General features: G+C 57.5%; 2 protein-coding genes across 6 annotated transcripts; one reads left to right on the top strand and one right to left on the bottom strand.

Moving 5' to 3' along the window:
* The first annotated feature begins 689 nt into the window (after positions 1-689).
* On the top strand, positions 690-7,551 carry TMEM54 (transmembrane protein 54). Of its 2 annotated transcripts, none has more exons than XM_032160126.2 (6): positions 690-928; positions 3,832-4,025; positions 6,183-6,242; positions 6,508-6,597; positions 6,713-6,847; positions 7,272-7,551. In XM_032160126.2, the coding sequence occupies exons 1-6, from the start codon at positions 913-915 to the stop codon at positions 7,344-7,346; spliced, it is 570 nt and encodes a 189-aa protein (XP_032016017.1). In that variant the 5' UTR covers positions 690-912; the 3' UTR covers positions 7,347-7,551. The 2 variants fall into 2 exon arrangements, with proteins under 2 accessions (XP_032016017.1, XP_032016014.1); XM_032160123.2 differs by having other exon boundaries at positions 700-928; positions 6,409-6,597.
* HPCA (hippocalcin) lies at positions 7,505-16,118 on the bottom strand. Of its 4 annotated transcripts, none has more exons than XM_032160120.3 (5): positions 16,055-16,118; positions 15,657-15,741; positions 12,900-13,298; positions 8,529-8,634; positions 7,505-8,382 (listed from the first exon to the last, which is right to left on the bottom strand). In XM_032160120.3, exons 3-5 carry the CDS (start codon positions 13,275-13,277, stop codon positions 8,285-8,287), a joined length of 582 nt encoding a protein of 193 aa, XP_032016011.1. In that variant the 5' UTR covers positions 13,278-13,298; positions 15,657-15,741; positions 16,055-16,118; the 3' UTR covers positions 7,505-8,284. The 4 variants fall into 4 exon arrangements, with proteins under 4 accessions (XP_032016011.1, XP_058299418.1, XP_032016013.1 ...); XM_058443435.1 differs by lacking the exon at positions 16,055-16,118 and adding an exon at positions 14,607-14,695 and having other exon boundaries at positions 15,657-15,672; XM_032160122.2 differs by lacking the exon at positions 15,657-15,741 and having other exon boundaries at positions 16,055-16,115.
* Positions 16,119-24,252: the final 8,134 nt, after the last annotated feature.

Here is a 24,252-nt window from a genome sequence, read left to right as displayed (position 1 = left end):
CCTCAGCCTCCAGAGTAGCTGGGATTACAGGCTTGCCCCACCACATCCGGCTAACTTTTGTATTTTTAGTAGAGACGGGGCGGGGGGGGGGGGTGGTTTTTCACAATGATGGCCAGGTAGGTCTCGAACTCCTGACCTCAGGTGATCCGCCTGCCTAGGCCTTCCAAAGTGCTGAGATTACAGGCATGAGCCGCCGCGCTTTCTTACCTAATTTTTGTATCCTATTTTGTCTCACCACGACCTTAGGGGACAGGAATTATCCCTGATTTTCCAAGGACGGAACTGAGGCCCTCCCGACCAAGAAGGAGACGTAAAGCGCCTTTTTCGGCGTGGAAGACAAGACTCGCGGGCGGTAAAGGTAAGCGCAGAGAGGGGAGGCGATTTGCCTGAGGTCACACAGCAGGCAGGGGCAGACCCCAGTCCCCAGCAGCTCTCTCACCGCCCCTGCGGCCCCTCTCCGTCCCAGCCCAAGCACCACACCCAGGTCACGGTGACCACAGCTACGCGTGCAGCCCCCAGCTTGCCCGCGGGCCCGCGCGGGGCGGCTCCTCAGAGCCTCAGTTTCCCTTTGTAGAGCGGGCCCGCCGCCGCGGGTGGGCTGAGGGCGGGCGGCTCGGCGCCGGGGCGGGGCGGCGCCTGACTCAGCGGGCGGGCCACGGGCTGCTCAGCCGGTCCGACCGGCCGGGAGGCGCACGAGCCGCGGGGGCGCTGCGGGGCCGGGCGGCCCGGGGGGTGACGGGAAGGGAGGCCGGCCCGGCACCGCCCAGCCCCGGGCTCCGGGCGGGAAGTGGGCGAGCGCGGCGGTGCGGGGCGCGCGGGCGACGGGCCAGCGGGATGGGAGCAGGGTCCCCCGGCGGCCCGCAGCCTCGGGAGCCACGCTGAAGCCGGGGGCGGGACCAGCGCGGAGCCGACATGTGTCTGCGCCTCGGTGAGCGACGGGGGGCGCGCGGGAGGCCCCGAACCACCCCAACCCTCCCACGGGAGCGGAGCACTGAGCCCGGAGCCCGAGCCCCCAGGGGGCCAGGCCGCCCGCTCTGCCTCTAACTTACTACGAGGCCGGGGGTGGGTCACTTTCCTCTCTGGGCCTCAGTTTCCCCAGCAGTGAAATGGAGGGAGGAGCACTGCGGGTGTCTTCTCGATGTGGCTGTAGCGTCTCTTACCCTCGCCCTCTCTTGCCTTTCCTGCCGAGGCGCACGACTGCCCTCGGGGACCCCCGGGTGGGCGGCAGAGGGGACGCTGGAGACAGCGGCCCCATCTTACCCAGAAGGGACCCCGGGGCCAGGCCTCAGCTTCCCCAGCCTTACAAGGGGCTCCCACTTAAGTACTCTTCACTCTCCCGAGGCCAGGAAGGAAAGCCGTGAGCAAAAAGGATCAGCATCGGGGGAGAGGGACTAATGTGCCCCCTCCCTCCACTGCCTGGGCACGGTGATGCTGCTTGTGGGCAGCAGAGTCCTGGGGCATCCCCGCTGTCTAGCCGAGAGACCTTGTGAGCCTCAGTTTCTTGGTCTGTAAGAGGGGGACAGTAGTTCCCACCTCCTAGGACTACTATGAGGATGAGGGCAGCTTCTAAGAGTAAAGCGCGTAGCACCTTGCCGGCTGCGCTGCTATGCGCTCCCACAGCGGTAAGATAGAAATGAAGCCAGCTGGGCTTCATCTGGGAGGCAGCACTTTGGGAGGCCGAGGCAGGTGGATCGCTTGAGTCCAGGAGAGACTAGCCTGGCCAACATGGTGAAATCCGTCTCTACAAAAAATTTAAAAAAAGAAAAAAAAAATTTAGTCCAGCTACTCAGGAGGCTGAGGTGGGAGGATCACCTGAGCCCAGGCGGCAGAGGTTTCAGGGAGCCGCGATCAGGCCAGTGCACTCCAGCCTGGGCTACAGAGTGAGACCCTGTCTCAATTAATTTAATTTAAAAAGTCAAGGACTGCTCCAGACTCAGTCCAGTGCTCCAGGCACAGCCCCATGCGGGCACCGTGCCTCCTCTTTGACCAAAGTCTCGGTCCTGGGATGCTGTTGTTATTGAACCCAGCCCTGAGCTGGAAGGTAGACACCGAGCTCCCAGGTAGGTGGGTGGATGGGGTGAGGTGGGTCAGGCTCCTGTGCTGAAGCTGCCATGCCCCTTCCTGCTTGGCTGGCAGTGCATCTTCACAATGCTATTCCAGTCTCATGGTGCCTGTCCAGCCGATCGTCTGCCCTCTGTTTCTCCTAGACCTGGTTCAGCTCCAGAGGGTCCTGCAGGCTCCAGGGGTCTCAGAGACTGGCTGGGCCAATGCCTCCCCATTTTATAGCTGTGGAACTTGGGGCCCAGAGAGGGGAGGGGCTGGTGCATGGTCACACAGCAAGTCTGTGACTGAATGGCCCCATCCCTTCCTGCTCCCTGGGGACTGTCTCTTGGCACAGCTTGGGACAGATGTCCCAGAGCGTCCAGTGTAGAGATTTCATTTTTTTTAGACGGGGTCTCTGGCTCTGTAGCCCAGGCTGGAGTGCAATGGCACGATTACAGCTCAGTGTGGCCTCCACCTCCTGGGCTCAGAAGATCCTTCTGCCACAGCCTCCTGAATAACTGAGACTAGAGGCATGCACCACCATGCCGGCCTAATTTTTTATTTTTATCTTTTTGGTAGAGATGGGATCTTGCTATGTTGATCAGGCTGGTCTTGAACTCCTGGCTTTAAGTGATTCTCCCACCTTGCCCTCCCAAAGTGCTGGGATTAGAGGCATGACCACTGTGCCCAGCCTCTTCTTTTTTTTTTTTTTTTTTTCAGCTGCAGAGCTACCATATATTAAATATGACCAAACCGCTCTACCACAGATGAGGAGACAGAGGTCTAGGAAGGGACTCAGAGTCACATCCCATCAGAAGCAGCTAAAGAAGGGGATGTTTAGTTCTAGGGCCTGACCACAGTCTTCAAGCCTCAGAGCTGGCTCTAGTGAGGGGCTGGCAGGGCCAGGGGGTGTGGTGTGTCTCCTTGAAGGCAGAGCTAGGACTTATGGGCAAATTTCAGAGAGCAGGTCGGGAGCCGGCATGTGCAGGTGGGGCTGGGCAGCCACTTGGCGACTGACAGCATCTGAATGAGTCCAGTGTTCTTTTGATCCCAGCTTCCCCGACTCACTCCATCCTGCCAGGTCTCCCCTGCGCTGAGAGCTTGCTTTTCCCAGTACTCTCAGGGTACGCCACACTTTCCCATCCACTTCCTCATGGACCCACTGAGAGGCAAGGTTCTTCTTCCCATTTTACAGATGGGGACATGGAGACTCAGAGCCTTGAGTTACCTCCCCAAGTCACCTGGCTCTGGGCAGTTCAGTTCAGCAGCAGTGTCAGCATCTGCTGTGTACCAGGCCCTATCCACGAATCTGAGTACCGAGCAGGGCCCAATTCCTGCCCAATGAACTCTGGCTCCTTGTGGCCTGGAGAGAGACTGTGGAGCTCACCGTGGTACCCCAGGGCCTGGCACAGAGCAGACACTCTGTGAACATGTGTAATGAACACACGAATCAGTGAATGGGGAGCTTAGTGGAAGGATCTCGAAGTCTAGAGCTAGAGACCTGAGCTAGCGCCCCCCACTCATGACCATGAACACTAACAAGCGCTACTGCTAAGAGCCACCTGTATGCTTGCCCAGCCTTAGAGTCCCAAGGATTCTCACAAAGGCATCCCGAACCCCTTTTATGGATGAGGAGACCAAGGCTCAGAGAAGACAAGTTACTGGCTCCAAGTCATCCAGAAATACATTTAGAACCCAATGTCCATCACTAGGGCCAGGGCCTCAGCTTCCCCTTCTGCCCAGCAGGATAAGCCCCACGCACAGCCCTGACATAGCTGTCCCCCACAGGAGGCCTGAGTGTGGGCGACTTCCGGAAGGTGCTGATGAAGACAGGCCTGGTGCTGGTGGTGCTGGGCCATGTGAGCTTCATCACAGCTGCCCTGTTCCATGGCACAGTGCTGCGCTACGTGGGCACCCCCCAAGATGCGGTGGCTCTGCAGTACTGCGTGGTCAACATCCTCTCTGTCACTTCCGCCATCGTGGTATGGCCAGGCTGGGAGGGTGGTTGGTGGGAGGAGGCTGGAGGGGGCTTAAAGGGTCTTCAACAGGTCCCCACCCGGAGCCTGTGGTGGTAAGCTGAGAGCCTCAAGGACTAACCCTTTGTCTGCCACTTACCAACTGCCCAAGTCACTCAACTTCTTCATCTATAAAATGGAGATGGTAACAGTGTTTACCTCTGAGGGTCCTGATGGGTACTGATGAGATCATCCACACAAAGTGCTTAGCACAGTGTCTGGCACGTTGTTAGCGCCACTACTGTGAGCTAAGATGAGTATTACATCGAGGAATAGCCACAGCACCACTGGACAGAAGAAAGGAGCAGGAGGTGAGCTTGGGAGGGTGCCGGAGGGTTTCACAGAGTGCAGGCCTTTGATCTGGGTATTGATGGATGAGCAGGAGTTCACAGATAGGCTGCCATGACCAGAACCTACGTATTGGCATGCTGAGGCTAGTGTAGGCAGGACAGGAAGCTGGGATGGCATTCCGAGTACAGAGAACGAGAACGAGAGACGGGAATGTTGGAGGTGGAAATGGCTAAGCTCTGTTCTGGAGATTCTGAGAAAACCAATTTGGCAGGAGCTTAGCATCAGGCCTGGTCTGTAGCAACTGCTCCATGAATGGTAGCCATGGCTGTGACCGGATATCAGTACCTGTTTGACTAGCGCATGAATGGAGGGGTCTGGTAGTCTCAAGTTTCTAAAGCTCTTTCCTGCCGGTCAGCGCAAGTGGCCACAGCCTCAGAGGAAGATCCTCCCGCACATCAGTGTCTCAGTTCCATCCCTGCCTCCTCCTGGCTGAGGGACTTATTTCTCTCTCTAGGCCTGTTCCTCCCTTGCAAAATAAAGCTCAGACAGCCTGCTGGCCTCAAGGCTTGGGAGAATGGGGGTCACAGGTCCCAGCAAGGAGAGGCTCTGTTGGTGGGACAGGGCTGGGCTGGGCGGATGTGTGCAGGGTCCTTGGATTTCCTCTAATACTGTTGCGAGGAAGGCAGGGAAGGCAGTGAGCTCAGGGTGAGGAGGCCCACCAGGATGGGCTTTGAGCTGGACCACTTCAGCCTTCCCCTCACTCAGTTAATCCTCGCTGCTCCCAGCAACTGGGGGCCGTTATTATCCCTGTTTCACAAAAGAGGAAACCAAGACTCAGGGATTCACCCAACCTCCTGCTGATACACAGAAGCCAAACCGGATTGGAACCTATTTGTGTCTGACACCAAAACCAGTGTCCTTTCTGTCAGCTCATCCTGCAGAGCGGGGCTAAGCCCACAGAGATTGAGGCACTCTGTTGTGGCTCTCATGTGAACTAAAGACGTGCTGGGCCTGGAACCCAGGACCCCGTCAGACCACCTGCCTCAGATGGGTCCGGCCCAAGCCTGGTCCAGTGAGGAACATCAGGAGGAAGGCTGGCTGGGTGGACCCCAGAGATCCAGAGGGCAGCTGTTGGGCTGAACTGTGGGGTAGCCCCACCCCTTGGGCTCGAGGCTGGTTAGGGAAACATGTGCAAACCTGAGCAGGGCTTGCAGGATCCGCACGGGCAGAGGAGCAGGAAGGGTGTTCCTGGTGAGAGGGTGCGTGGGCAGCGTCCTGAGCAGGCTGTGTATGGGCATCCACATCCAGAGCAGTGAGGGAGGAAGGTAGCCCAGGTAGGGCTGAGAAGCCAACAGGGTTGGGGCTGGGGTCTGGTCACTGAGAGCCTGGAATCATTGAAAATACTCTTGAGATTTAAAATTCTACTCCATAACATGTCTTGGTTTGTTTCAATGTAACAATTTTGATTTTAGTTCCTTGCTAACTGGGTTAGTTTCTTCCACAATCTTTTTCATTCAGAAAGGGGTGTCCCATGCATACCCTGGCATGCCCGGTGGCCCCAGGATACACGAACCTGCTTGAGACACAGCCTTAGGCAGTGGGGACTCATGGAAGGTTGTAGAGAGGGAGTGACTGTTTTAGAAACATCATGTCAGGCTGGACTATGAGGAGGCAGATGGAGATGTGAGGCCCAGGCTAAGCAGCGGGTGAGGGGTGGGGGAGTCTGGAGGGCAATGGTTGGCGCGGTGAGATCATTATCCCAGAGTGGCCCTAATTCCCCTGCCCCTGCGCCTCCAGACACAGAGTCAGGGCTGACTTGAGCCTTCCCTACAGGTCATCACCTCAGGCATCGCAGCCATCGTGTTGTCACGCTACCTCCCCAGCACCCCCCTGGTACGTGGTGCCTCCTGGGATGGGGCTGTGAGGGAAAGGTAGGGGCAGCAGCCACCCACCAAGGGCCTGGCCTCCTTGGAGGGGGTAAGGCTGACCCTCAGGGAGGTCAGAGCTGCCCACTGGGGCCAAGCACGACGCCCATTGACCAGTGGCCTCCCCTGTCCAGCGCTGGACAGTGTTTAGCTCGAGCGTGGCCTGTGCTCTCCTCTCTCTGACCTGTGCCCTCGGCCTCTTGGCCTCCATCGCTGTGACCTTTGCCACCCAGGGCAAGGCACTGCTGGCTGCCTGCACTTTTGGGAGCTCTGAACTACTGGCCCTCGCACCTGACTGTCCCTTCGACCCCACACGCATTTATGTGAGTACCTAGGCCTGGGGTAGGGGCACCAGGCCCTCGCACGGGTGGGAAGGGCTCTTGGAGTCCACCCTCCATTCCCAACTCCAGCCAGCCATCTCTGCCCCATGCCCCGCAGAGCTCCAGCCTGTCCCTCTGGGGCATCGCCCTAGTGCTGTGCGTGGCGGAGAACGTGTTTGCCATGCGCTGCGCTCAGCTCACCCACCAGCTGCTGGAGCTGAGGCCCTGGTGGGGGAAAAGCAGCCACCACATGGTAAGTTCCCTCCACAGCCCTGACTCCCTGGATTTCCTGGGAGCCCCTGCCAGGGTGCCCAAGCTGCTCTGCCCCACCCCTATGTATGGGCCCCCACTTGAGAAATGGGGCAAAAGTTTTCTCCCCAGGAGCAAAGGGAGAGGCCTGGAGGCTCGGAGAGGTGAGATCTCCCAGCAGAGTCACACAGCTGACACCTGGCTCTCCTAGGGCCCAGGATGAGTCTTGAGGGAGGAGCAGGGGTGTCTGGGCTCGCACTGGGGGCATTCCAAAGGTCAGGCCTGGCTCTTGCAGTGGAGTGGGTAGTGATGCCCCTTTGCCCCCAGAGATCCTTCCAGCCCTCCCCTCCTTCCATTTCCCGGATGTCCTGGAGGAGGAGACCCAGGCTGAGAACCAGTGGGTCTGGCAGTCTCCTGTGTCTCTGCAGATGCGGGAGAACCCAGAGCTGGTGGAGGGCCGTGACCTGCTGAGCTGCACCAGCTCTGAGCCTCTGACCCTCTGAGAGATGATTTCCTGCCCAGGCCCCATGGCCACTAGGACCCTGCAAGCAACTCTGCTCGGTGACCAGGCCAAGATTCCTGGAGCTGGCCTGAGAGGGCTCAATGGACCCTTGGGGACCCAAGTGGGGCTTTCAAACCTCTCCCCCACCACCCAGCCCACTGCACTGAAATGAGACTTTATTCTGAAATTATTAAAAAGAACAGAGATGCTCCATTTGGCTGCATGCAGGGGGGGCGGTTGGGGGGACAGAGGGGAGGACAGGGGCTCAGCCGGGGGGGCCGTGTCTTTCCCACGCAGGACGCTGTGCATGGGGCTCTGGGTGCATCTGCCCATCTGTCTATGGGCCTGTGTGTGTGTGAGAGGCCAAACAGAGAGCTCCGTGGGTCTGTGTGTATCTAAGTGCTAAAAGGCAGGCGGGCTTTCTGGGACCCACAGCTGGCGGGCTAGTATCCTGGAAGGTTTCACTTGGTGGCTTGGCCTAGGGACCACAAGGGCTAGGGTGGGAAGGGTGGCTCAAGGAAGCCTCTTTCTCCAACTCCACACCCCTAGAATCCTTCTCTCCCCTCCAGATAAAAAGGCTCCTCCCCTGGGCATGACTCCCCCCCACCCCCCAAGCTGAGACCTGCAAGACGGGGACTGCCCCTTTGGGAGAGGGGTCTGGCCTCGGAGCTGGTGGGTGGGTAAGGGGGCCTGACTGAGGGGCAGACCAACCCAGCCTGTGTCTCTGTTGTTGCCTCTGGGATTGGGGGGTGCTAACCGCTTACTTGCTTTGGCCTGGGGGTACCGCAGGGTTCCCTTTACCGGAAGCCCCCCACAGGGCAGACCCGGGGAGAAGGGCTTCCCCAATCTGGCCCCCAGCCAGAATACACACAAGGGAGAGGAAGCTAAGAGCCGGGAGGGGGCCAGTGAAGGGAGGGAGGAAGGGGGACCTGGCTCCTCTCAGAACTGGGAGGCGCTGCTGGGGTCGCACTGCAGCAGACGCACGATGGACGGGTCGCTCTTGGCCCCGCGGATGAACTCCTCCAGGGACAGCTTGCCTGCAGGGCGAGAGGGGCGGTGATGGGGGAGGAGGCGGCAGCCAAACGAGGGGAGGCGGAGCGGGAAAGGGAGGGAGGGAGGGAAAGGCGCCCGCCCCGTCCACCGCGTCCCGCCCCGTCCACCCCGTCCCGCCCCTGCCCCTCACCGTCGTTGTTTGTGTCCATTTGGCGGAAGATTTTCTCAGTCCTCTTTTCCGGGGTCGACTCGTCCTCCGGCATCTTCATCACGGACGAAACCATCTTGTAAATGGCCTGGGGGCGGGAGGGGAGGCGGGGAGTGAGAGGCGCCTGCCCGAGCCCCCACCCGCAAGATTCAGAGGCGCCCCCGGGCTCGCTGACGTTTGCTGCCCCCGCCTGGGCAAGGTGGAGTGGGGAATCACGGAGGCGTGGGGAGCCGAGGCCTTCGGGAAGGCGTGTCCGGGAAGGCTTCCCAGAAGAGGGGGCTATCGGGCGGGCCCTGCCGCGCTCCCTTGGAGGGCTGGGTGGGAAAGGAGTAAAGGCGCCGCAGGCGAAAGCTCCGAGCGGGCGCCGGGAATTTGGGGGCGCAGGGGGGTCAGGAGAGATATTGGAGGACACCGGGGCCCGACAGTGGAGGTCCTGGAGCGGCGGGCTCAGGAGCGCGTGCCCGGGACGCGGGTCGGGGGTAAGTACCGGGCTGGCACCCGGGCCCAGGGCGGCCCGCGCTCGGTGGTCGAAAGGGGGAGCCGGGCCAAGGGGGCGGCACTGCGCTGCGGGGCCGTCTGCGGCCGGCAGGGGGCGCGGCGCGGGCTGGAGGGCCAGAAGCAGCTGGGCCCAGAGGGGCGGGGAACAGTATGCAAATGAATGCAAATGAGCATCTGCAGCGGCCAGGGACCGCCAGGCTTGGCTAGGCTGGGCTGGGCAGAGGGCGGCAGCCGCCACGTGCAGTAGCTCCCGAGGCGACGTGAAAGAGCGTTCTTGCGCTAAATGTACAGAGCACGTAGGGCTTGGCCTGTCGCCTGGGTCGCAGTGCCCTGGAGCTCAAGGACCTAACCTGTCTCCTCAGTCTTCCAGCTTTACCCGACCGACACTTCCTCCAAGAAGCCTCCCTTCTCCCATCCCATACACTTCTGCCTCAGATCCAGCTTCAGCCTCCACACTGGTCTCTTCCAGCCTCTGTCCCTCGGGTCTGTCCCCCATGCTGCCTCTGAAAGCTCTTTTCAAACACAGATCTCCACTGTTACGTCCCCAGCCCGCACACCACCCCCTCACTCCCGTCACACACAGGCTTCCCCTTAGGCCCGCCTTGCCCCCAGCTCCTTCTGCTGCCTCCCACTCCTCCTTGGGGCTCAGTTTACAAGCTGTTTTCTCAGCGAGGTCTTCTGCAACCCAGGCTAGGTCAGGGTGCATATGGGCCCAGAGCCTGGCGGACTTCTCCTTTGCAGACATCTCTCCAGAAGTAATTATGTCTTTGCAGGGTTGTTCCTGCAAACATGGACGTCTAGCTAATGCCCATATCCCCAGAACCTGGCACCAGGCAGGGACTTCCCTATTTAAAAGCCATTGGCACTTCCCACTGCCCTCTGTACCAAGTTCAAACCATTCAGCCCTTGAGATTTAAGCTGCCGTATAATCTGTCCACTGCTGACCCTCCTCCATCAGGTCTCCCCTGGCTGGGTGATTCTGCCAACAGCCAAACACCCCTGGCCCTTCAGATTCTCCAGCATTTGCAGTCTTTGCCTGGAATAACAATACTAACTACCACTTATCAGGGGCCCGCTCTGTGCCAGGTACTTTACATGCACTATTTCTAAACCTCACACAAGCCCTGAAAAACAGGTATCATGACCCCCATTTTCCAGATAAGAAACTGAGGCTCAGAAGGAAATTGATGGCAGAGACTCGATTTGTACCTGTTCCCTCTTAGCTGCTGGAGGGATGCTTGGGCAGTGTGGGGTGGTGACGATCAGCAGGGCCTTTAGCATTAGACCCGGCCTGTAGTAACTGCCCAATGAATGGTAGCCACCATTGTGACCGGATATCAGTACCTGTCTGACCAGCCCATGAATAGAGGGGTCTGGTAGTCTCAAGTTTCTAAAGTTAGATGGACCTGGAGTGGCGTCCTGGTTGAACTACTCACTAACTGTGTAGCCTTGGACACATGTGTATCTGTGAGCCTCAGTTTCCTCAGATTAAATGAGATTATGTGTGAGGAATCGTGGCTGGCTAGAGCGGGTGGTCAGTAAACAGCAGCTCATATTACAGTCATTATTCATCCTCCACATCCTCAAGTCTTCCCTGCCACTCAGTCCCCTGGTTCCTAGAGGACACCTTTACGCCCCTGTCACTGAGCTTGTCAGTGTGACCTACACATCTGTCTCCCCAACCAGAGTGGGAGCCCCAAGAGGTGCAGTCTCTTCCTCTCCAGTGTGTCAACTACCTGGCACAGGGCTGGGTCTTGAGAAGAACTGGGCCAGTGACCAGTAACCCTGTGATAGCCTTCTCCTGGGCCTCCTAACTAATTGTCTAGAATTGCTGCTTACTCGTGGTTTCACGGGAGCCGACTTGTCCTTAATCAGGCACTGGGGCTTGCAGAGCTCTGTGTGCACCAGCTGTCTGGGGCCCCAGGCGCCATAAAAGAAGCCAGGGCCTGGATACAGAGGCCACCAGAAAGGGGTCCTGAGGATGCCCAGGGAATGGGTCTAGCTTGACTGATGCCCTGGGTGCGGTGGCTCCAGCAGGACTAGGGTTTACCAGTACACACCAGTGCAAAACACTTAAGTGGTAAAATGCCAATATCCCTTCAGATTGGTCAGTACCCAGCTGCTGTCCATGTCTGGGTGATCCTCCACCATTCTGGCCACCTGGCCCTACCATCAGGACCTCCAGATCCCCCTACCATCAAGCAACTAAGAGTCAAATGTCTGGCTCACAGGAGTCCGTGGCAAACATTAGGGCTTTCCCCCCTCTAGCCATAGGTATGGGGAGGGCATCACATCTCCACCTGGAGAGCAGGCCCAGACCTTAGCAAGAGGAGAAGCCAAAGTCAAGAGTCCAGCAGTGGCTGGGGCAGCAGTCTGTAGAGCTGAGGGACCAGAAGGGAAAGGATTCAGAGATGCAGAAGGAAAGGGGGCAAGAGCTTGTGCAAAGCTGCGTGACAGGATTAGTCAGGGCACATTTCAAAGATGCTGAAAAGGCCCTTCTGGCTAGAGCAGAGGATGTGCAGAGGAGAAAATAATAACAGACAATTGCTAATGTCTACCAAGTACCAATTATATGCCAAGCCTTCCGCTCAAGTCCTTATCTCACTCTATCCCTGCAATAGCCTTGTGAGGCAGGGGCTTAACACCCCCACTTTACAGGTGAAAAAACCTGTAAAGGCTTAGGAAAAAGGCAGGCAAAATAGAACCAGAGCCCTGGCCATCTTCAAGGCTGGGCTGAGGGGATGGGTGCCCTGGGAGGTTTCTGAAATCAAGCTAACATGCAGCACACTTAAACTTGTACTAACAAAAGGCATTTATATCCGGTCCTTAAATCTCCTTGTGAAGTCAGTATCACCGTACAGATGAGCAACCTAAGAGTGAAGGCCACCTCCAGAACTGGAAGCCAGACCTCCTGGCTATGAGTCCAGAGCCCTCTCAGTAGACAGCTCTGAGTAGTAGCCAGCCAGAGCTTTTCTCCACTTATGTGCTGTGTGACTTTGGGCATATAACTTCACCTCTCTGAGCTTCATGGGGTTGTTGTAAGCACGCACTGAGCTCATGAACACCTCACTCCATGCTAGGCTCATAGTGGGCCCTCAGTCAATTAGTTAGAAGATGGCTGGGTATCCAGATGGAATGTGGACAGTGGTGCCAGATGGCCCGCTCACACAGGCTGTGTGGCCTCAAGCAAGTGCCTTTATCTCTCTGAGCATCCGTTTCCTCTGGTGTAAATGAGGATCAATTAGACATAACTAGACTGTGCTCTGCAGAAATGTCAATTCATAAAAGATAAAGAAAGGATGAGGAGCTATTCCAGATTAAAGAGGGCTAAAGAGACATGAGAACTAGATGCAATGCATGACCCCAGGTCAGGGCCAAAAATGCTATAAAGAACATTATGGAGACAGTTGGCAAAATTGGAATATGGTTGGTAGATTAGATAATAGCATTGTTTCTATGTTAAATATCCTGGCTTTGGTAATCATATTATGGGTTATGTAAGAGAATGTCCTTATTTTTAGGAAATATATCCTAATGTATCCAGGGGTAAAGGGCCAATGTTCAGAACAACAAGAAAATGTTACACACTGGTGTGCACACACGCACACGCACACTGATAATGATGAAGCAACTGTGGGAAAATGTTAATTGGCGAATCTGGATAGAGGGTATAGGGGAGTTTTCTCAACTTTTCTTTAAATGGGAAATATTTCCTAAAAACAATTTTTAAAATGGGATTGCAAGAATAGCCCCTGCCACCACTTGCCTACGAGGTCTGCTGAGAGGATCAAAAGGGGTGGTGGGTGCATGCGGCCAGGCCCTGTGCCTGGCATTCTGAGGGGCCCAGGGGCCCACCTGCACGATCTCCAGCATCTCCTCCCGGCTGATGTAGCCGTTGCCGTCCAGGTCATACATGCTGAAGGCCCACATGAGCTTCTGCTCCAGGCGGCCGCGCGAGGTCACGCTCAGCGCAATGATGAACTCCCGAAAGTCTATGGTGCCATCGCTGTTGGTGTCAAAGGTGCGGAAGACGTGCTCGGCGAACTTGGAGGCGTCACCGTAGGGAAAGAAGTTGGCGTAGATCTTCTTGAACTCGTCCACGTTGAGGATTCCTGTGGGGCAGTCCTTGAGGAAGCCCTTGTACCACTCCTGCAGCTCCAGCTCTGAGAACTCCGTGTTCTCTCGCAGGTCCTGCAGCATCTCGGGCCGCAGCTTGCTGTTCTGCTTGCCCATGGCCGCCCAGCCAAGTCCCACCTGGGTCCCCAAGGGGGTCAAGGGCAGAGAGGATTGATCAGGCCCTCCTGGCTACTAGACACTGCTCCAGATGGGCCCCCCTGCCAACAGCCATCCCCGCCTCTTGTTTGGCCCAGTGAGAGGAACTGGCCCGAGGTCACACAGCCTAGACCCAGGCATCCTGTATCTATGCCATGCTCCACACCATCTCCCCAGACCGTACACTTTCCTGGGAGAGGGAGGAAAGGAAGGAGGGGTTCACATTTACTGAGGCCCTTCTCGGTGCCGGCCACTAAGCCTTCGCAGATGCACACCAATTCACCCTCACAACAGGTTGTATGCGGACTTGCCCCATTTTACAGATGAGAAGGCAGGCTTACAGATGTGAGGTGGCTGCCTCAGGTCACACAGCCACGGCATTATGAGGCTGACTCCTAGAGTTGCCCACAGAGGTGCAGAAAAACCTTCTGATCCTCCTCCGTCCTGCCCACTGTCTTCTCATTGTCTCACATGTGCCTGCTCAGCACTGAATATACCCGCAGCCCAGACACTGCCCTGTTCTGCCTCTGACAGGTGTGCCCAACAAGAGGCAGCAGAGGGAGGTGTTACTGTGGGCTCCAGAGTCAGGTCACCTAGGTTTGAATCCCAGCTCCCCCTCTTACCAGCTACGTGACCTTGGGCAATTCCTTAAACTCTCTCTGCCTTATCTTTAAAGTGAGGTAATAACACTACTTACTTAAGAGGATTGTTGTGGGGATTAAATTAGTTAATATGTGTGAAGCACTTAGAACCATGGCTGCATAGATAAGTGCTACATAAGTGTTAAATAAATAAAAATGACTTACATATACCCAGGTGCCACAAAACTCATGCAAAAACTGTGCAAACGAATGTATACCGATAACTGTATGCTTCATAGCTCACCAGATCCACACCCTGGATCCCCTGCCACTCACGTACCAGCCCACGCCCACCCATGGGTCAGCATGCCTCCACACATGACGACATTCCCTCTGCTCCACAACTCACACGAATCGACACATGGCACCACGCACAACTCCCATACTCTGTGCATCAAGACACACCAGCCCACGACCCCACATGTCTCACACATGCCATCACACGCCAACTCACATGCCGACACCTCTCACATGGCCAGCTGCACGTGGGACCTTCAGGCACCCTTGCCATTTTTCTTTGTTTTCCTTCCGTTTTCCCAGGGGTGCTGCCAGGTCCCAGGAGGGGGAGCTGCAAACCTTCCCAGACCTGCTGGGGGCCCCTTTTCCAAGGAAACCCCCCCAAGCCCATCCAAGCCTCCCCAACACTTACCTTTCATCTAGTCCTGAAAGGTCCCCTGAGTGCAGGTTAGATTGTGGAGGCTGAGTAGAAGGCAATGAAGAGGAAACAGCCAGCCAGTTCTGCACAGGGATGTAGGGGTGTGTGCAGATGACCCCCACCCACTTGGGGCAAGGAGGGGGTTCCTTGTGCATACATGTGCATGAAGCTCTGCACACATGTGAATGGGTGTGTTGTGAGTACATGTGCTCATGCATGATGTGTACCGCTGGTTTTTGCATTGCATTTGCCTGCCGTGTCTTTCCCTCTATGTCCCTGCATGTGCCTCAGATGTGCATGTGATCAGGTATGCACCCATCACAGCGTGAGGGAATGAGCCCGTGTGGCTATTTGGAGGACCCGTGTGTGTCCTCGGCGGTGTGTCACATGCATGTTTCTTTAAGTTGGTGCCCCTCGTTTCTAGACCAGCCTCTTATGGCCCAGGCTAAGGACCCACCGGAGAAGTGAGTGGGAAAGGGCTAAGGAAATGAGAAGGGCTGGGGCATGTCCCTCACTGCCCTCCTCAAGGTCCAAGGAACTGGGTCACCGGGGTCAGGGCAGAGAGATGCGCGGAGCAGGAGAGCTCCTCCAGTGCCCCCCTCCGCCCTGCCACCCTTGGAGTTGCCCCTCCCGGTTGGAAGAAGATTCAGCTGCCCGCAAAGACCTCAAGTCCCCCATATGGGAAGAACCCCCTCAGCTCGACCTGAGAAGCCAGCCCCGGGGACCCGCTCCAAACCTCCCTCAGCTCTGTCCCCCAGCCCACGCCTCCATCCGCTCAGCACTAGGACAGCGCCCGGCTCGTGGCCCCTCCTGGAGGGGGCGCTCCAGGGCGGTCGAACGCGGCTCCCAGGGGCCGGCCACTCGGCGGTCAGGACCCTGGAGAGCACCGCGCGCTCCCGGGTCCCCAGCGCCCCCGCCACCCCGGGGCAAGGATTCCCGGGAAGCCCGGGAGCGGCGGTGTTGGGAAGCCCTGGACGTGGGCCCCCGGCTCCGGGAACCCCCTGCCCTCATCCCCCGGCCCCGGCTGGAGCTGCCCCCACTCACCCAGCGACGCGGAGACACCGACTGCGCAGGGAAGGCGGCGCTGCTGCGGCGCGCGCGGCAGGGGCGGCAGGAGGGGCGGGCGGGACTGCGAGGGAGACGCCCCGCAGCGCTCACCCGGAGCCCCTCCCCTGGGGGGGTCCCCGCCAGCCCTGGGGGTTGGGGAGCGGCGCGCTGGGCTCCGCCCCCCATCCCCGCCCCGGAGAGAGAAGGGGACGCCCTCAGTTCCCCGGCCCCCCTCGAGGGAGCACCCTGCCCGGGGAGGAGGACCGCGGCGCCCCTCTCCTCCGCACCTCCGCTCTGGTGGCCGGAATGGAGGGACAGGGTAGTACCAAGAGGTCCCTATCCTGAGCCGGGGGCGATCCCAGGCCACTCCGCCCCGCTTCCTTCCCCATACCCACCTGGGCTCTGAGCCGCACGTCGCTTCGAGGGCCGAATCGGCACCCTGGGCACCCTCCCTGCTCCTGCGCCTCAACTCCCAACTAACGGAGCTGGGAGCGTGGAGCGCCCATTCCTCCAGCTACTGAGGTCTTCGGGGTAGGGGGCCAGACACGCCCCCTTCCCCACCTACCCCTTGGCGAGCCGGCCCCCATCTCAAACCCACCACTCCAGACCTCACCCCGACCCCCCTCTCAGAATTAATCCCACCTCCCAACTTTGGTGTCAGCTGCTCCTCCCACTGCCCTCTCCAATCAAGGAAACCCCCTCCCTTCCTCCCTCCCCAGCCTCTGATTGTGCAGGCCATGACAGGAGGGCAGAACATCTGCCTGGGGATCCTGTGGTACCTACCCACTGCCTGCCGACCGACCGCACAGCTCCTCTCCAGAGTCGATGACCCCTAGCCCAGCTCCTCCTGCGCCCAGCCTCAGCCACATTCTCCGCATGCTGGGCTGAGATTTTGTCCTTTTTCCATTTGTAGGGGTTGGTCCTTATTGTCCCCATGAAGAAATGGGCTCAAAGGGGTTAAGTGATTTTTCCAATGTGTGCCCAATGTGTGTTCCTCATCCATTCATTCCACAAATACGTATAAAACACTAGTTCTGCGGCCAGCATTGTCCTGTCTAGGTAGTGGGACTACAGGCATAGACAATAAACAACGGACACAATATGCATGTCTATATTAGACATGTGTTTTTAAACGTTGGGATTCGGGTGTGGCAGTTAGAATGGTAACTGCCACTGGGGCCATCCAGAGCCTTGGGGCCTATGACAATGACTTTAGGCTTTTTATTCCAGATGAGATGAGAAGTCCTGGGGGGCTTTGAGCAGAGTGAGAGGGTGTGACCTCCATGTGGACAGCTTCCTTGGGTTATGATGTCAAGAAGAGACTTTGAGGAGTGGGGGGCAAGGTGGGAGAAGGGGCCATTTCAGGCTGAGAGATGGCCGGGCTGGGTCTGGTTTCTGGATTTACTTCGCAGGTAAAGCCGGCAGCATTTGCCGTCTGCCCGGAGGGCCCTTCCTAGCCCAGAGTTTCTTCAGCATTGGCAGCCCAGCCCCTCCTGGCACCCCAGGGCTCCGCCTCCAGGCTCCCAGACTGAGCCTCTCAAGTCCTCAGAGTCTAGCCTTAGTCCCTCCTGCTTGGAGGCAGGCAGGGAGGTCTCGGCTGGAGGAACTGAGGAGCCAGGCTGGGGTGGGGTGGGGACAGCTGGGCTCTCCGGAACACCGGCTCCACTGTGTGCCTTGGCTCTGATGTTGGGACCCCCAGTGGAGGCGTGAGAGACGCCAGATGAGCGTGGGTGGTTCCCAGCTGCCTCCTGCATGAGGACCTGGGGGCTGGGAGAGATTCGCCGCTCAGCCCCCACCCCAGGGCCCTCCAGTGGCAAGCTCCCTCCCATTTCCCCACCAGGCCTGGGGGGCCAGCTGTGCTGGGGTCAGGGAGACGGTCCTGCCCTCCCTCACCCCCTCAGCCGCCTCCCCCATCACCCCTTCCTCTCTCTCCTGAGTGGTCTGGATCCTCCTCTTTATCCTTGGGGGACTCGGTTTATCCCCATCTTGGGCTGCTCAGCTCCCTCTCTGCCTTCTCCCCACTTCCCCAGCTCAGCCTCCTGCAGGCTCACCCCCTCAGGGGCTGACTTCTCCCCACCCACCGCCCCCACCAACCACCTTTCTTCTTTGAGGGTGACTCTGGTGCCCTGCCTTCGGACCCCCAGTCTGCTTTCTGTCTCCCCAGTAGATAGGGGTTTTGGAAGGCAAGGCCATGTCTCGCCTCCCCATGAGCCCCTCCTGCCTTTGTCTTTCCCTGCACCTAGACTGTGTAGGTGGTTCTGGAGGCAGAGTGTGGGCCCTAGTGGGTTCTGCTGCTACTTCCCATCAGCCACGTGCACCTTCCAGAGGGACTAAGAAGCATTGCAAGCCCACCCCCTAACAGCTAAAGAAGGTTCAGGGCTCCCCACGCTGCACAACACGGCCCTTGGTCCAAGCCCTAGTGCCCTAAGATATGGCCATGAAAAGGGGGGCCGAGGGGCTGCTGGGCCTGGGTCCCTTGCTCTGGACAACCCAGAGCAAGCCTTTTCCCCTTTCTGAGCGGAGAGTTCAGACAGGTGATGTAAGCATGAATGGATGAGGCCTCCTGACCCTGGAAGCCTCGTGTGTGGGGAGGTGTCCTTGCTGGTGATACTTAGTCCCTCCCACCTCAGACTGAGGCGCCCAGGAGGAGGGAGGGGCAGGGGTGGGGTAGAATCGGAGGCAGGTAATTGAGAGAGCCAGGCAGTAGCAGGGTCCATGGAAGGGCGAGCAAGTTCCAGGGGAGGGGAAGTCCCCAGCATCTGAGGAGGGAGGAGAGGGGCACGTAAATCAAGGCCGACTACCCTCCTCTACCACTACCAAGGGAGGGACAGAACTGCTTCTGGGATGCCAGAGAGAGAGACGTGATATCTCAAGCGCCTACAGCGTGTAGAGTGCTCTGCACACGTCACCTCACTGGATTTTCAATGATCCTGAGGAATCAATAATATTAACTGCCATTTTACAGATAGGAAAACTTGGGGCTCAGAGAAGTAAAGTCACCTGTCTGAGGTAACACAGCAAGAAAGCAACGGTGTCAGAATTTGAACCCAGTTCTGGCCAAGTGTGGCGGTTCACATCTGTACCCCCAGCACTTTGGGAGGCTGAGGAGGATCACTGAAGGCCAGGAGTTCGAGGTCAGCGTGGGCAACGAAGTGAGACCCCGTCTCTACAAAAAAATGCAAAAATTGGCCGGGCGCAATGGTTCACACCGGTAATCCCAGCACTTTGGGAGGCCGAGGCGGGTGGATCACGAGGTCAGGAGATCAAGACCATCCTGGCTAACACGGTGAAACCTCATCTCTACTAAAAATACAAAAAAATTAGCCGGGCATGGTGGTGGGCGCCTGTAGTCCCAGCTACTCAGGAGGCTGAGGCAGGAGAATGGCGTGAACCTGGGAGGCGGAGCTTGCAGTGAGCCGAGATCATGCCACTGCACTCCAGCCTGGGCCACAGAGCGTGACTCCGTCTCAAAAAAAAAAAAAAAGCAAAAATTAGTTGGGCGTGGTGGCAGGCGCCTGTAGTCTGAGCTACTTGGGAGGCTGAGGTGGGAGGATTGCTTGAGTCCAGGAATTTTGAGGAATTTGAGCTGTGATTGCACCACTGCACTCCAGCCTGGGCAACAAAGCAAGACCCTGTCTCTAAAAAAAGAAAAATTGAACCCAGTTCTGTGTGACTCAGGAGCCCAGGCCCTCTCTGGAAACCTCTCAGTGAAGTGGGTGAAGGTGGCCCCTCCCCAGCCCCCTCAGAGGCCGAGCCACCCTACCCCCCACCCCCCACCTTGTTGCCTCTTTGGTCCCAAACGGTTTGGAAAATCCTGACGGGAGCAGATGGTGGGACAGATGGAGGGAAAAGCATTTCGGGGCTGAATTACACAAACAAACATTGAAAAAGTGATTAAAACCCCAAGCCACCCCTTTCCAAAAGGCCCTGCCCACCCCAGCCTAGAGCACAGTGGGCTCTGAGGTGGGGTCCTGGGGGTCTCCGAATACCCCGCATCTCATCCCCAGCATCCCATCTTCTGCCCCGCCCCCTCTCTGCCAGGGACCACCCCCGGACCAGAGCCTAGGGCGGCAGAGCTGCCAGGAGCACAGCCCGGGAGGGGGAGGGGATGGGCCTGGCTGTTCCCAAGGGAGCTGGGCCCTAAGAAACAGCACGCTGGGGCGGGAGGTGGGAAAGTCCTGGGAGCTGGAACTGCAGACCCAAATCAGGGATGGAGTGTGAGGTGCTGGGGGCCCTCAAGCAAAGTCCCTCACTTTATATGCGGAGCCCAGGTCACGCAGCAGCGTTACCCACCCCACAGTGGAGCGGGACAAGGCCCTTGACCTCTGGAAGCTTCGGTTGGTTCCCTGGTCTGTAAATGGAAACAATAATAATAGCACTGGAAGGGCTGCTGTGAGGATTAAGAGGGAGGGAGGCTGCGAGGTGCCTGGCATAGCGCCTGCGCCCAGTCAGTGCCCAGCTAATGTTGGCTGTCAGTACTCACAGGGCTCCACGTGGCTCCTGGGCAACCCCTGGTGTTGGGAGATCCGGAAGGCTGGGGCTGCTTGAGATGGTCCTTCTCCAAACAGAAGTCTGGGCTTGAAGATCCTACTGGGAGAGCCCCTGAGACTGCTGAGCTCTGCAAGATGGAGATGGCTCCAATGGGTCCCCAAGAAGAGCCCTGACTCCTGGATAAAAGCACCGAGCTCCATGTCAAGTGCACTGTCAGGGAGCCCAAGAGATAGAGAACGTGCTGCATCTTAGCTGGTTCCTCAATGTGAGAGTACAGATTTCCCGGGATGACAGATCCAGGTTCAAATCCTGGCATGGCCTTTTGTCTTTTGGGGAAAGTTGGCAAAAACCACCCCTCTGGTCCATTTTCTGTAAAACCTGCCTTTCCAGCCACCTCCGGGACTTGCTGCCAGAAGCCCGCACACACCCTGACATAAGCCTGCCAATGGTCACCCCATCACCTTCTCCCACAGCCTGTCCTGCCCTTGGGCCCCCTCCATCCACCAAAGGAGGCTGAGGCCCCACCCCATCTAGGACCCCTCCCTCTTCCTCACTCCCACACCTGCCTTCTTCCCAAGTGCGACCCATTGTAGCAGAGATCTCAGACCTGCCCTCTTCTCCCCAGTGCCACTCACTTCCTGGTCATATCTGCCCGGTATTACGGCTCTGGCCTTCCCACAGCTCCCCTGCTCTGATCAGTTTCTCTAAATCTGATTACCTTCCTCCCTGTTTAATAACCTTCCATGGCTCCCGCTGCCTACCAGAGGCTCTCTGAGACATGCCTGAACCCTCACCTTCCACCCCAGCTCTTCTCTCTCCACCTTCCGTTCCCCTAATAATGTCCCACCAGCCCAGCAACCCCTGCCCCGGATGACCAGGATCTTCCCCACACCAGATGGCTCCCTGACCCTCTCCCAGCCCTAATCTCTCCTATATGGGAATTGGCCTTGGTGGGATGGGTGAAGTAATGCCAGCATCTGGGGTCACATCCAGGCCACACTTGCCCAGCAGAGTAATCGCTTTTCCTTTTGCTGGTGAAAGCAACTCATAGCTGGAAGGGCCTCAGGAGTTGACCAGAGAGGGACAGTGACTTGCCTGAGATCACCCAGCCAGGCCTGCCCTGTTTCTGCTCCCCTCAATTAGAAGTGGCCCCTTCACAGCCTCTGTAATCAAAACATTGAGATCTTTCTTCCATAATTCCATCGCTGGGGAGCTCAATCCTGCCACTTCTCTTGGTCTATCTTGGACGGGACCGCTTGAAAATCATTCCCGGGTTATGGCAAAGGGACCAGTCACTTCTTGGAAGTGGAGTGGAGGGCAGGAGGCTGAGTCTTCTCTTCAAGCCTCAGTTTCCTCATCTGTAAAATGGGTATAATTCCAACTCCTCTGAGGATTCAAAGAGGCTTCCCTATGTCCTCTAACAGAACCCTCTCCTTCCTGCTGGTTCCTGTGATGGAGGCCTGAAGATGACGTGATGTTGGCTCACTGCAACCTCTGCCTCCCAGGTTCAAGTGATTCTCCTGCCTCAGCCTCCCGAGTAGCTGGGATTACAGGCATGCGCCACCATGCCCAGCTAATTTTGTACTTTGAGTAGAGACAGGGTTTCTCCATGTTGGCAGGCTGGTCTCGAACTCCTGACCTCAGGTGATCCGCCCACCTCGGCCTCCCAAAGTGCTGGGATTACAGGTGTGAGCCACCATGCCTGGCCTAATTTTTTGTATTTTTAGTAGAGACAGGGTTTCACTATGATAGCCAGGCTGTTCTCAAACGCCTGACCTTGTGATCCACCCGACTTGGCCTCCCAAAGTGTTGGGATTACAGGTGTGAGCCACCAAGCCCAGCCCCAAATTAAGATTTTAAAAGAAACTTCCTCTGGCCAGGCGCGGTGGCTTACCCCTGTAATCCCAGCACTTTGGGAGGCCAAGGCTGGAGGGTCACGAGGTCAGGAGATCGAGACCATCCTGGCTAACACAGTGAAACCCCATCTCTACTAAAAATACAAAAAATTAGCCGGGCCTGGTGGCGGGCGCCTGTAGTCCCAGCTACTCGGGAGGCTGAGGCAGGAAAATGGCATGAACCAGGGAGACGGAGCTTGCAGTGAGCGGAGATTGCGCCACTGCACTCCAGCCTGGTCGACAGAGCGAGACTCCATCTCAAAAAAAGAAAAGAAAGAAACTTGGGGAAGCCGAGGCAGGAGGATTGCTGGAGGCCAGGAGTTTGAGACCAGCCTGGGCAACATGGTGAGATCCCCATCTCTACAAAAAAAATTTTTTTAATTAGCTGGGAGTGTAATCAGGAGGCTGAGTCAGGAGGATTGTTGAGCCCAGGAAGTGGAGGCTGCAGTGAGTGAGACCCTGTCTCTAAATAAATAAGTGAAATAAAAATAAAAAAGTGCCCCCTAAACCGGGATTTGCCTCCCGGAAGCCTTCCAGCAGCCCAGCTCTGCTGGGGTTGTCCAGGCTGAATGCTGCATCCACTGCCCATAGCCCTGGGGGATTCTCCTCCCAGCCTGCTCCTCATAACCCAGAAAAGTGGTTGGAATTCCCAGCCACCTGTGTGGTGTGGCTCTGGGGGCAGAGGGACTGTGCATGTAGCTGAGCCCTGCCTCCCTTGCAGAGCTGCTGTGGGGAACCTACAAGACACTGTGGAGGGTAGTGCACGGGAAGGAGGCTGCTCCATGACACTTCAGGGCTCCAGGATACACATTCACACAGCCTTGCCGCAGGTGCCCTAGTGAGAGGAAAGGTCACACCCCAGCTCTAGACTGCTGCTGGCACCCCAGTTCCCTCCCTGAGACTATGCATGGGGTTAGAGCCAGAGGCAAGCTAGAACCCAGCTCTGTCTCTGAGCTCTTTCCAGTGGGCCGGGCTTCCTTGGAGGAGTGAGAAGACTTCCCAGAGGGCCCAGGGGTACCCAGAGTTCCAGAACCCCACCCCGGAGTCCGAGGTTGCCCTATCCCAGGAACCCTGTGCTCCCAATTTGTCTGCCTCCCTGGGAAGACCAGGCCAGCTCTCATTCCTGGCACCTTAGGATTTCCCGGAGGCTGAGGATTGCCTCATTGTTTCCATAGTAACAGTGAACAGCAGGGCCTCCTGAATCACCGCTGGGAGACTGCACTGGTACCTGCAAGTATGCATTTGCCCCAGAACGCCTGGGATGGGGCAGCCTTTGGTGCATGCACACAAGCATATGCACACCTTTGCACACATGCACACCCAATGCACACCCCTTCCTCCTCCCAAACACACACGCACACCCTTGCAAATGCAGGCACGGGCACAGCGCTTCAAGCCCTGGCCCGCTGACCCAGAAGTGGGTCAGAACGTCATCCTGCCTGACATAACCCACTCCCACAGCCACCCTGGCCCACTCAGATGCAGAGAGCATCTCCGGGAAATGAGGGACTTGCGCTTTATAATAATACCCACTGCAACATTTATAGATACTTAGCACGTGCCAGGTCCTGCGCTCTCCTCTTCACATGTAACATCTCCTGTGTTCCCCACAACACCACTCTGGGATGGATGCCAGGAGAGTGATTTGCCAGAGGTCACACTGTAGTGCGGGGCTGAGCCAATGTGTGAGCCCAAACTGTTTGGCTCTAAGCCTTGGACTCCTGCGTTCCTCACCAGACCCCTTGATGCCAGACCCACAGCACTCATCCCAGGACGCACAAACACAGATGGGCGTGTCTGGCAGCAGGTGGGATCAGAGCCAACTAGAATGCCAGGATTCCTGGGCTTGTCACTCTGGGCCATCATATTCCCTCTTCAGCCTCCAGCCATTCCTGGGTCAGAGGTATGAGGTGAGGTTTAGACAACATAGGGATTTTTTCTTTCACTTATTTCTTCCCAGTGTGCAGAAAAGGAACTTTGAGCAGCAAGAACAAGACCCACTGAGAATCTCCTGCCTGGGAAGCCACCCGGGTTCCCTTCCCTTCCAGCAAAGGGATGAGTCCAGCTGCTGGATCTGTCCTCCAGCCTTCTCTGAGACCTCTCATGCAGACTTTTAACAAAGGGGCCTGAGGCCAGAGGCTGGGCCAGTTGCGTCATCCTGAGCGGGGAGTTGGGTGGGCCAGGTGGGGGGATGGCTTCCAGGAGGC

Source organism: Hylobates moloch, unplaced genomic scaffold (assembly GCF_009828535.3).
Source record: "Hylobates moloch isolate HMO894 unplaced genomic scaffold, HMol_V3 SCAFFOLD_8, whole genome shotgun sequence".
NCBI lineage: Eukaryota > Metazoa > Chordata > Mammalia > Primates > Hylobatidae > Hylobates > Hylobates moloch.
The sequence above is the reverse complement of the archived record's forward strand: the minus strand, read 5'-3'. Positions and strand labels throughout refer to the sequence as shown.

Coding starts and splice junctions, on each gene's coding strand:
- TMEM54 (XM_032160123.2), top strand. Junction 4,026..6,182: donor CTGTCACTTCCGCCATCGTG/GTATGGCCAGGC, acceptor CCTTCCCTACAG/GTCATCACCTCAGGCATCGC. Junction 6,598..6,712: donor TCGACCCCACACGCATTTAT/GTGAGTACCTAG, acceptor CATGCCCCGCAG/AGCTCCAGCCTGTCCCTCTG.
- HPCA (XM_032160119.2), bottom strand. CDS start 15,845: ATGGGGGGCGGAGCCCAGCGCGCCGCTCCCCAACCCCCAGGGCTGGCG. Junction 13,299..15,656: donor CGGTGTCTCCGCGTCGCTGG/GTGAGTGGGGGC, acceptor TTGGGGACCCAG/GTGGGACTTGGCTGGGCGGC. Junction 8,635..12,899: donor AGATGCTGGAGATCGTGCAG/GTGGGCCCCTGG, acceptor TCCCGCCCCCAG/GCCATTTACAAGATGGTTTC.